We start from the raw sequence: 13,175 nt of genomic DNA on the forward strand, positions 1-13,175 counted from the left end.
AACAATCGTAACTTTAAATGTTTATTAATTCTAGAATATAGAGATTTGACAGGTAAATTTGAAGCATGATGAAAAGTAAAATTTGAAGATAAAGTAGGGCCAAAAATTCAGACTGTCCTTATATTATAAAATTTAATTACGAACCAAAAAAATCAAATTAAGAGTCAATGTCTCATTATTGTCTTTGCATCAAATATAATAAAATATTGATGTCTTAAATCAAAAATCAAATTTCGTAAAAAAAATTTTGATTTAGCTTAAATACAGTAGTTAAAAAGCAATGATAGTTATTTCAAATTATTCCTTTGGAGCATATTTCTTATTTCGGACTACTTCGAATTCAAATAAAGTATAACCTTCTTATATGCTTGCTTTCTATTAAGTTCAATTTTGCACAATTCTGAATAACTTGTTTTCCTTTTTGTAAAACTTTACTAACTAAATTTGTGTTACTTTATTGATCGTCGTATTACTGAAATTTAGTTTTGTACTATCAAATACTTTATGTGTATACTGTAAAGAACAATAAATTATACGTTTGTCTCTACCCAGAGTATAAACTTAATACAATACGTTTTTATCGAATAATATACGTCAACATTAGATGAAAATTTTTTCAAATAGCAGTCCCACAACGTTACAATTGTCGGTTTCTGTCAATAATAATTGACATTGAAAAAGCTTGCTAAATGTTTGTTCAGCACTTCTTATCTACTTATTATTAAAAAAGTTTAATTATTCAAACTCTGAATATATAAAGTTCACAATTGTTCAATGCAAATAGTACATCTTACATATTTGGTATGAATTGGTATATAATTAAACCAGATATTAGTTTAATGGAAGGTTATTACTATTAATCACATTATTATACCTTTCAAATTCAGGAAAAATTCTGTTTTTTTCAGACACAAAACAATATTTGAAATAAAACTGAAAAGGGAAAAATATGGGATGATACTAAATCTACTGATTTCATTTACAACAAGCTAAATTTAAATCAATTACTAAACTACTATCAATCCTGAAACTTTAAATATGGATTTATAATCTAAATCCGCGAAAAATACCAATTAAAACAAAAATTAAATACGCAATTAATAAAAGTTTGACTATCCTTGAAAATTAATTTCTAAAATTTCATAATGTCACAATCCCCCTCCTTGAAAAGACAAAAATTATCAAAGAATGAATATTCAGGTTATATAATTAAACCAGAAGATAAAATAGATGAAATTTCAAAAGATATCACACCAATTGAATTTTTCAACGAATATATCAAACCAAGAAAACCAGTTAAATTCAATAAAGAATATTCGCAAAATGCTCAAACGACAAATGAAATATTATCAAATTTATCAAAATTTAAATTTAATGTCTTGTTAAATACTTTGAATTATGATGAAGAACTACAGTTACAAGTTGAAGAAAAATTTGATGGTGGATTTGGATTAGGTAAGAAAAGAATTAATATGAATATAATTGAAATATTTGATGAATTAAAAAGTGGTGATCGAGATTTATATTTAACTACCCAGTATAAAGTTGGAGATCATGATGTGAATGACGTTGATGAAGAGGCAAAAATCTTGGATGAGGAAGACGAGGAAGAAGATGATGAAGAGGAAGATCAACAAGTCATGTATGAAAATATGTCAAATGCATCGTCAATTGACATGAATAATTTAAAAGACGATTTTGATGAATTCGATGAAGAAGGTGATGGAGAAGTAGTAGAAGAAGAAGATGGAATCAACTTGGAGAAAGAAATAGAACATAAGCAAAGAATAGAAGAATTATACCAACCACCATTGACAAATCTAGCCAATTCATCAATATTACCAACAAATCCATCCCTCATACCCAACTTAATCACACAACAAATCAATCTATGGATGGGTAAAATATCAACCACTACAAAATTTGAAATCAACTCATCAAAACCCATCGAGTCATTAGATAGATCCATCCCATCTAATGGAACAAGTTCAGGTTTACATCATGATCATGCTGATAATTTATATATTTTGATACAAGGTCATAAAAAATTTACCATATATTCACCAAATGACGCTGAAAAATTATTTACTGTTGGTGACATTTTTAAAATTTATCATAATGGATTAATTGATTATAATAGTGATAAAAATCTTGAAGGTTCAATTCGAGATGATGGTGCTTTACTTGGAGAGATTTTATATTGGAAGAGGTCAAAAGCTGAAGATCCAAAGGAGATTGAACAGTTGGATAAACTTATTGACAAGCATGAAGAGGAACAAAAAAGTATTAGGGAGCAAAAGTCGACGGAGGAAGCATCATCAGCAAAAGATCCACCAAGTTTTTCAAATATTCCACCAGCTTTACTACACTTGGATGGAATCAAGGATCCAAAAATAAAAGAACAATTAATGGAATTTTCAAACAAACATTTCCCAGGATTCTTAAACCTCAATAAAATGTCAGTTCTGTTATATCCAGGAGAAATGTTATACTTACCTGCAGGTTGGTTTCATGAAGTATCAAGTTATGGTGACATTGTCAAAGAGCAACAAAATACTATTGAACAGATAAATGAAGAATCATCAAATATTCATATTGCTTTAAATTATTGGTTTGTTCCACCAAATAATATGGATTTTAATAAACCTTATAAGGACCTGTATTGGAAAGAAGATTGGGAAGTTACTAAAAAGGCATTGGATGGATTAGGTAAGAATAATATGCATAGTTAAAAAGTTTTTAAATACATATTTGAATAATGTATATAATAGCAGTGAGCCGCACAACAATCTGACTGATTTTGTGTCGAATCAATTCTGACATTTTTTTTGAGTATGATTGGTAGCTTGCAATTTCAATAATTTTTCAATGTTTCGGATTTCCAAATTTGGTTGCAAAAGTTAAAAGTAGTGTAGATTGGGTAAATAATGAAACTTGCATGAAAAAGAATAATTCCGTTGATCTCGGATTTATTACTCGAAATGAATTATTGAGTCTGTAGCCCTAATTTTTTTTTTTTCAAAGCAGTACAGCAATTCGACAAGAAAAATACCAATATACCAACCTAAGACAAAAAGTAAATTGAATGATGGTGGCTCAAATATTCCTATCTATTGATGATCTACTTCTTGTTGATAGTTGATGAAAATGAATTTATTCATCAAACAAATCTAGACAAATCTCAGATCTTTCGTTCAGATCAGGACTGGTATTATTATTTTCAGTAACACCCCCTCTTTTGTTACTACTGTACTTTGAATTACAATTTAATGCAGACTAAATATCGTAAATTTTCATAAGATAAGGAGGTAAAATTAGATTAACTGGAGCGATATCGGCTCCACATTTTTTTATGAAAACTAAACTCAACTGAAGGTGAGTAGATCAAAAAAGTAGGATCATATTAACTCAAGCTCTTTGTCAACCAAGAATAGAAGCTGTGAATCGTGTGTCTAATAAATAAATCATTAATAGTAGTCATCATAACTACTAAGGCAAATATAAATATGAACACAAGAATGAGAATGCCTTTAATTAATGAGCTTTTAGATCTAATAATAAAAATATTCCACAATAAAAAACGAAGATAGAATTCTACACCCCTAATTAGGTGATTATTTATTAGTTATTTAAAAAAAATTATGAAACTTATTCTCTTGCATAAAAACAATTTTAACTAGATTCTTATACAATTTTTAACACGATGTTGTTAAATAAATTTTTATAAATTAGTTTATTGGCTAAACATCTCTCTTGTCAACAATTCAAAAAATTTTTCAGTAAGATTAAATTGAATAGGTTATCAACGGTTATCAATAAATTATTCTAAAATATTTTTTTATTTCATACATAGTTCTAATATTTCTTTAATCTAATCATTTAAGTTAATGACGTGTTAATATTTTTCTTGATTCTATATATATTATTAAATGAATGAAAATTATTATAATTTTTGTGTTTATCTTTAAATCTAATCAATCTAATAATAAATTTATTGCAAATAAATTGATAAGTACTGTATATAATACTATTATGTATTAATTAATCCAAATAAAAAAATAGGAGAAGGGCACAAGGAGAAATTAATTTTCAATTTTTTAGTCAATACACTACCTTTTTTATTTGATTAATATTAATATTGATTATCTTAGTTAATTTATTAATAGAATACTAATAATTAATTAATCTAATTTATATCCTTAAAAAATAGAAATATTTATAAATATATTTATAAATTTTTTTACAACCAAATTATTTAAATTATTTATATATTACTTACAACAACAACAACTACTTACAATAGATTATTATTAATTATACAAGTTTATTAATTTCATTATATTTGATATAAATAAAGAATTACATAAAGAATAAAAGATATTCAATCAACATACGATCATTTCATATATCATAATATTTTTTTACATTTTTTTTTATTAATAATATTTCGAATCACAACACACATTCTTTACTTAAAAATTTTTATACATCTTTTTATATCTAACTTGTTGTTATAATATTTTAATTCAAATAAACAACACTCTTCAACTGATAAACAATTATTAATAAATATTTAATTATAATTTGTTAATATAGATTCATTCATATACATTGATTAAATTAGGAGAAAATCAATTAAATTAATCAATTAATCAATCAATCAATCACTCAATCAATCCAATTTTATTTTACAAGGAAAAGGTTGAAGAAGTTGTATTCATATATATATATTACTTCAAAAATAATACATTTATAATTTTTATTTACTTTTCCATTTTTTACGACCATTAGATTTTTATATTTAATACTGATAATGAACTAAATTCCAATTTTGGGTTTATTCGTTTACGATTAAAGAAAGAAAGTTTATTAATTGAATAGAATTACATATTTTTTATTTACTGATTATTAAGAAGGACCAACTTTTTCATATATTAAAGTCCTTTTTTATTTACGAGATTTTTTTAACATATTACATATTTACGATTTTTTATAAGATTATCATTAGGTTTTATTTTTACTAATTAAAAAGGGGAATCATCAAACTTAACTAATTATACAAATTCATTTAATCAGCTTTATCTACATTTATTTTTCAATTTTTTTATATTATTTTGTATATTAAAAACAAAAAGGTTTAAAAAAAAAACTTAAGGTATTTTCAATTTTATTAATTTTTATTTTATATAAAACTACATTTTAAAGAGGTTACGAAATTTTCTGTACATTATTATTATTATTATTATTAAATTTATATAACATCATATATTATATAAATTTTAACAACCTGGAATATAGAAATTATTGATTAATTTTTAAATTTCAGATCATTGAAAAAGAAAAATTACAAGATCTAGATTTTCAATTGTTTCAACAAACTAGAAAAAGAAACGAATAAAGATTCACCTAAACAATCATGGCATTAACCGATAGACGTCCAATGGCATTACCAGTTTCTGCTTCACCAGTTTCTCCCTCATTTAATCCAAATACTTTGGGGATTTCAACAAAAACAAGAAATAATAGCTTACCATTACATCCAACAGAGGAAGAAAAAATTGATGAAGTTGAAGAACTTGAACATGATGAAGAAAAACAAAATTCAAATGAAGAAGAAGATGATGATAAACAATCAATATCTTCGGAATTGGAAAAAATGGAAATTCAAAATGAAAAAGATCTAGAGAACTCATCAACTTCAAGAAGCGCTTCCCCAGAATCAATTTTAGACAAAGCTAAAACAACTACAAGAGAATCAACTCCTCCAACAACTATTTCAACTCCACCATCATCTCAAGGAGATAACGATAATTTATCAACTAACTTTACCAAAAAGGTTAAAAAGCCAAAACCAATTTCAAGAGCTCCAATAGCGACTGGTATTTCAACTGCAATTCCTGTAACTGGTGAAAAACCTAAACCAGAACAAAAAGGAGATGCTTCATTAGAAGATGATGTTTTATTTGCAATTTTTGTTATATTATATGAAAGAGATCCTGAAGGTCAAGGATTCACAGTTAAACAAATTTGTGATATATTAGTTGAGGAACATCCACTGATTGCTCAATTATCAACAAAAACTTCTAATTTAGTTAGTGCCAAATTGAATGCATATGTTAAAAGAGTTGAAAAAGGTGATACAAGTTTGAAATATGCCATTTCAAGAGATTGGGCAGATGCTTCACCAAAAAGAATGGTTTATGTTTATCGTGGTATATTAGCTCCAGGTTTTGAAGTTGTTGCTAAAAAATTGATGGATGAGATTAAGCAACAAAGAGGAGAAGAACAAGCTCAAGCACAGGCTCAGGCGCAAGCACAAGCACAAGCACAAGCAGCTCAAGTTGATTCTCAACAAATTGAAGGTGAACAAGATGAAGAAAAATCATCTGGTGCTGCTTCACCTAAATCATCTACTAAGAAATTTGTAAAAGAATTACCATCCACTACAAGTTTCAATGATGATTCATTGGAAGCTGGTAAACAAGCATCTTTGGCCAAACCAAGGAGACAGACCATGTTTGATTTAGGAATCACAAAACATTCATTTTTTGAAACTGGTTCTGGGTTTGATAAATCTAATTTATTTGTTCCTTATTCTTCAGCTCCAGTCACTGCTGCATTAAATGAAGTTTCAACTACAACAGATTCTTTGAAAGATACTTCAGATATGGAATTAGATGAAGAAGAATTTGAAGGTGTATTTGCAGATAGTGATCAAGATGATGAAGAGGATGATTTCAATTTAATTGAAACTATTCGTAAAAATGGTAAACGTTCGAAATCGATGTCTTATTTATCAATTACTAAAAAAACCAAAGTTTTAACTGCCGCTGCAGCTGCTCCAAGAGCTTCTAGAGCACCAAGTTCTCATAGTCCAAATGCTGCCGCTGCTGCAGCTGCCTTACATGCCGCTGCATTAAGAGCTATATCAAGAACTTCTTCAACATCAAAAGATTTAGATTCAAATAAAAAATGGTTAAAAGTTATTAGATCTGGATTTTTGAGCCAAGATATTGGTGCTCCTGAAGATACAAAATTATCTGATCTTGATAAATTTTTCAATTAATATCATGAGTTAATGACTTTTTTTTCTATATATAAAAAAGAATAAATTTTATATTGTTTTTATTCAATTACGTCAAACAAGTTTCTGTAAGCGTCGAACTCTTTAATTTGAGTGATACTGAGTTAGTTCACCAAAATACAGATTTTCTATGCAGCATTTTTGCATTAAAATTTTAAGCGAAAAAAATCAAATAGATCCATGCTAACTAAATTCAAATTTAAATTTTTGACTGTTCACAAATTTTAAAATTGTTTCTTTGCTTTCAACCAACCATCAAATTAGATGAATGAGGCAATTTTGAACTGCATTGGTTAGAGCTGACACTGAAATTTTAACATGTAGACTGAATTGCAACTTAACTCTAGACCTTATGATGTTTATAATAATTTAGATAATCACTACCAAATGATTTACGGAGATTTTTCATGATTTATTAAATTATCAGATCTTGTGAAACTACAAGATAAAAGAATTGCATGTTCAGACAATGCAATGCTACATTATCTAGAATATCACATATAAGAAGAAATATAATGTCAGAATCATCATCATTAACATCATCCACAAATGGAGTTAAACGAACAGGTTCACCATTACAAAACGGAGAATATAAACAACTGCAACAAAAATCCGTAACTAGAGATATAAATGGATTTAGATTAAAACAACAAGATATAGATAAATCAAAAATATTAGATGAAGACCCAACAAATACTACAACAACAAAGACAATAGAAGAAAAAGAAGCAGAAGGTGCTGAATACGTAATAGAAAAAAATTTAAGAAAAGTTTCACCTTATTATTATACATATATGACATATTGTAAATTAAGATGGAGAGATCGTACATTATTAGATATTTTCACTGAAGAATTTAGAGATAGAACTCCTGAAGTATATGAAAAGGCAATAGAATCTGGTTTAGTTAAATTAAATAATAAAGTTGCTGATTTAAATACTATTGTTAAAAATGGAGATTTAATAACTCATAGAGGATTTAGAAGAGAAGCTCCAGTTACTTCTTCCCCGATAAAGATAGTTTATGAAAATGATGATCTTTTAGTGATTGATAAACCTTCAGGAATACCTGTACATCCAACAGGTAGATATAGATATAATACAGTAACAAAAATTTTACAACATGAACAAGGTAAAATTGTACATCCTTGTAATAGATTAGATAGATTAACTTCAGGTTTAATGTTTTTAGGTAAAACTAGTAAAGGATCAAATGAATTTATGAAACAAATAAGAGATAGAAATGTATCCAAATATTATATTGCAAGAGTTAAAGGTAATTTCCCCACATCAGATATAACAGTAGATAAACCATTATTTACAATAAGTCCAAAACATACTTTAAATGTAGTTGATTTAAAACAAGGTAAAGAAGCTAAAACTGAATTTCGTAGAGTTTCATATGATCCAAAAACAAATACAAGTATAATTACTTGTCATCCATTAACTGGTAGAACTCATCAAATAAGAGTTCATTTACAAAATATTGGTTTTCCAATAGCAAATGATCCAATATATTCAAATTCATATATATGGGGTGATAACCTAGGTCTTGGTGGTGAAGCATATTTAGAAGATGTTAAACTAAAAATAGATTCTATAGGTAAAACGAAAGAAGCATCAAGTTGGATTCATCCAAACGAACCAGGGGAAATATTAACTAATGAAATATGTCCACAAACTGGTCTACCATTATATACTGATCCTGGTATTAATGATTTGGAATTATGGTTACATGCATATCAATATGAATCAACCGATGGAGATTGGTCGTATAAAACAGAATGGCCAGAATGGGCTATTGAATCAAGTAGGAAATTTATGGAATTAGCTTTGAATGAAGCTCGTAAATGTGGAGAAACTCAAACTCAATATAATGTAGGATGTGTTTTAGTACTTAATGGAGAAATACTATCTACTGGATACTCTAGAGAACTAGAAGGTAATACCCATGCAGAACAAAATGCACTAGAAAAATATTTCTTAGTTAGTGGTTCTAAAGATGTACCACCAGGGACTGAATTATATACAACAATGGAACCTTGTTCATTAAGATTAAGTGGAAATTTACCTTGTGTTGATAGAATTATAAATTTACCAAATATAAAATCAGTTTTTGTTGGTGTTGTTGAACCTGATGTTTTTGTTCAAAATAATTCTTCTTATCATAAATTAAAATTGAAAAATATTGCTTATGTTCATATACCTGGGTATGAAAATGAATGTTTGGATATAGCTAAAAAAGGTCATGAAAAAATTGGAAAAAATACATAACTTTATAGAGTTCTGCGATAATCACTTATTAACAAAATAGAGCCATTGAGCACACTTTTTGATTGTAGTAAAATTCAGTTCTTTCATTACATCATAAGATCTAAACTTATATTATATGTATATATAAATAAAACAAATAATTTTGAATAATGTATTCTAAAGTCTAAGATATCCAAATAGTTAAATTATGATCATCATTTAATTCATCAATAGCTAAGCTCCAATCATCATTAGAATCTAAAACCACAAAATCTCCATCTTCATCTTTATACCTTAATTTATTAACTAATATATCATCATTTACTAAATTACTATTTATTATTTTATTTGTAATTTTTATATATAATTCATTAAATGATATATGAGAATTTACCACAAGATCTTGTTGTAGATGAGAATTATTATATATTAATTTAATTTGTATATCAAATAATGGTAATTTCAATTGTTGTTGATGTTGTTGTTGATGTTGATGATTATGTATTGATGAAGATAATGGAGTTGTTGAAGTTGTTGATGATGATGATAATCTTGAATTTGATGTATCTCCTACTGATCCTGATTTTGATCTTGAATTATTTCTCATCATACTGAAAGTTGATGATGATGAATGATGTCTACTTCCGTTTGATGATCTATGCTCGTTATTATTATTATTGTTACTTTGATTTTGAAAATTTGTTGGTGAATCTGTTGAGTTTCCAATGTAATCATATATGGATGAATCATTTGTATTTGTTGATGATTGTGAATCTCTTAATTTTTTATTTATGTGATTATTCATTTCATTGGTCTTTAAATTTCTTAAACATTGTTCCCATTGATTTCTCATTTCTTCTGTTCTATATTTTAATGTGAATGATCCACTTTCCTTTTTACCTGACCAACTTATTATTAAAGTATACCCTTGGTTTATTGATGATGATGATGCACTTATATTGTAAATTTCCAGTATATAAACTCTGCCTTTTAATTCCAAAGGAGATTTATCATTTTTACCATTTATTGATTCTAATAAATTTGAAGTTGATTGAGTTATATTTGCATTTGATTTTTTTCTTGATCCAAATTTACGTTTTTCTGATTTATTTTCTTTTTCATTATTTAATTTATCCAAATCAATAAAGAAAAATATGATTTTTTCAAATAAATAAGCAACATATTCCTTTTCAGTATCTGAATCTTTAACACCTACTATTCCATGATATAATAATTCTCCTTGATCTCTTAGATTAAAACCTCTCCAATTACTTACTCTCTCTAGTAGCTTATTTAAGTATTCTACATTTTCTGCTCTTCTTTGTGCTTCATTTACTTGATTTGCAACTTCTTTCATTGCTGATCTAGCCATTAATAATTCATTGAACGAACTTGATTCTTCTTGTTGCTGTTGTTGTGGTTGTTGTGATGATTCAGGAGATGTTTTAATTAATTCATTTAGCAATAATGGATATTTACATAATCTTTGAATAGGTTTTAAAATGTATGATTGTAATTCAAATCCAGGATCTATTAGTATAGATGATTTTTTCAAATTTGTTGCTTCTTTTCCTATTAGATCAATTGCAGTTAATTGACCAATTGTCCAAGGTTCATAAGCTTTAAAAGGTCCCATACTTGCATGTATAAATATTGAACCAATTCTTTGATATTTTATAGGTACATTAATATTACATTCTAATCCATTTAAAAATTTTCTTTGAAAATCAACTATTTCGTTTAAGTTAGGGAATAATGTATGAATTTGTTCTGATGATAATAATTCTGCATCATTTAATTCATCTCTATATCTTGTTAATAATTCTAAATCTTGAACATATTTTCTTTCAGTTTCTATAATCTCCCTAAATACTTTTGATCTTTCATCAGTTATTGAAACATCTAAATTTATTAAATTTTCATCATTTTTTTCATCTCCTGTTGATAAGTCTGATACACTGTTTTTTCTTGATAATGAATATTTATCTAGTAATTTAGTTATGACATCCACGATCTTTAGCAAATCATGAGTATTATCTGAATAAACATTTGATATAGTAAATAAATCATCATCTTCAATTTTTAAATTTAATTTCATTGCTATTATAAATTCATAAACTGATTTTTTACAAATTCTTAAATCATCAGAACTTATTATTGATATTTGATGATCTGGAGAAATATAATTAAAAATTAAACATAATGGTGCACCTTGTTGAAATAATTTCCATAATTGAGTTGCTGGATCAACATTTATATTAGAAGGTAAAACACCAGCAGTATAAGTTAATAATGATTCACTATTATTTGTATTATTTGAATTATAAGTATTATTACTACTACTATTATTTGTATTTGTCTGATGTAATCCATTCCCACTATTTTGAGAATTTTCTGAACTTATTGATAATCTATTCATTGATAACTTGAATTTTTCTTGTGATAAATATAATGATTGTTGTTCACATAATTTTTCAGCATTTAAATAAGCTAATTTCATAAATGGTAACATTCCATCTATTTTTGATAATTTTCTTTTTAGGTATTCACATTTGAAAAATAAATGATCTTTTGGTGAACTTTGTTTATTAAAATTATTTAAATTTAATGGTCCTGAAGAATTAATTCTTGATATTGATGATGAACTTGTAGTATTATTATTGTTGTTATTGTTTAATGATGAATTCAATGATAAGGATGAACTTGTTGAAAATGAACGAAATGGTTGTGGTGGATGATTTTCTACCATATTGGAATTGAATTTATATAATGTTTACTATATTGTGGTTGTAAAATAAAGTTGAGAAGTCAGTGAATTTAATTATAATTTATTATATTAAAAGTAGTGGAATAAATGATGAAAGATAATCAATTTATATGATAAAATGTTGACTAATATAAAGTGATATGGATAGTGGTTGTTAATAATTTCTTATACTCAATATTGATGATGATAGAACAGTTAACTTAATTGTTGATATTTGATGGAGTATTATTATTATTATTATTATTATTCTATTTAAAGATTAATTGAGTATAAAGTTAAAAGTAATTACTTATTATTTTTTAAATGATTGAATATATTATTTTGATATTATCACTATTAAAATCTAATAATAATATCAAATTTTTAGTTGGTTGTAAAGTAAAGTTTTTAATAAATTGGTTGTAAATTTTATATATTTGTATATAATTTGTATATATAATTAATTTGTATTGAAAAAAATTAAAAAATTTAAAGAGAGAGAAAAATAGAACAATTTTTATTATACTAGTCTAATATTATAAAATTCAGTTTTAAAACAAATAATATTATTATTTTAATGTTAATATTTATTAAGTATTTGATAAAAGAGATTACATTAAATACTTTTAGCTAATATTAGATTGATTTCTATTAATACATCCAATTGGCTCTCGAAGACTGTTAAAAAAGTTCAGGTCAATAAGTTTACAAATTAAAACAAATATTAGTTAATCTATTCTCTCCCTTTTTATCTTTGGTTAGTTACTGGAATTATAATTAATATTAATATTAATATATTAGATTTATTTATTAATAATATATTTATAATACTAAGATTTTGTATCATAATACACGACTATATTTTTAAATCTCCTATAGTCTATATATTGAAAATTAAAAGTTGGTTGCCAAATATTGATTAATTATTGATGTTTGAAAGGATTAACTCAATTTGTAACTCGATCTACAACTGGTTTTTTTACAACAGTCTGCTATGCGTAATCGTTACGTTTGAATTGAAGGTAGAGGGTTCTAACATAGTAAAAAACGCTATTATTCTCAAGTGTCCATAAAGTAATGCTTTCATAGAAAT

At 26.0% G+C, this 13,175-nt stretch overlaps 4 protein-coding genes across 4 annotated transcripts; 3 read left to right on the plus strand and 1 right to left on the minus strand. All coding sequences in view use genetic code 12, as the record gives it.

The window, feature by feature from the left end:
- Positions 1-1,145: 1,145 nt before the first annotated feature.
- KGF54_000994 (uncharacterized protein) lies at positions 1,146-2,732 on the plus strand (the record flags this gene model as incomplete). The annotated part of the gene is made up of 1 exon (XM_051766967.1): positions 1,146-2,732. The coding sequence occupies one exon, from the start codon at positions 1,146-1,148 to the stop codon at positions 2,730-2,732; it is 1,587 nt and encodes a 528-aa protein (XP_051622208.1).
- A 2,684-nt stretch (positions 2,733-5,416) lies between these two features.
- On the plus strand, positions 5,417-7,066 carry GDS1 (Gds1p; the record flags this gene model as incomplete). The annotated part of the gene is made up of 1 exon (XM_051766968.1): positions 5,417-7,066. One exon carries the CDS (start codon positions 5,417-5,419, stop codon positions 7,064-7,066), a length of 1,650 nt encoding a protein of 549 aa, XP_051622209.1.
- A 533-nt stretch (positions 7,067-7,599) lies between these two features.
- KGF54_000996 (bifunctional DRAP deaminase/tRNA pseudouridine synthase) lies at positions 7,600-9,357 on the plus strand (the record flags this gene model as incomplete). Its single annotated transcript, XM_051766969.1, has 1 exon — positions 7,600-9,357. The coding sequence occupies one exon, from the start codon at positions 7,600-7,602 to the stop codon at positions 9,355-9,357; it is 1,758 nt and encodes a 585-aa protein (XP_051622210.1).
- Positions 9,358-9,520: 163 nt separating this feature from the next.
- Positions 9,521-12,085, minus strand: CDC24 (Rho family guanine nucleotide exchange factor; the record flags this gene model as incomplete). The annotated part of the gene is made up of 1 exon (XM_051766970.1): positions 9,521-12,085. One exon carries the CDS (start codon positions 12,083-12,085, stop codon positions 9,521-9,523), a length of 2,565 nt encoding a protein of 854 aa, XP_051622211.1.
- Positions 12,086-13,175: the final 1,090 nt, after the last annotated feature.

Source organism: Candida jiufengensis, assembly GCF_024610255.1.
Source record: "Candida jiufengensis strain CBS 10846 chromosome Unknown scaffold7, whole genome shotgun sequence".
Classification (NCBI taxonomy): domain Eukaryota; kingdom Fungi; phylum Ascomycota; class Pichiomycetes; order Serinales; family Debaryomycetaceae; genus Lodderomyces; species Lodderomyces jiufengensis.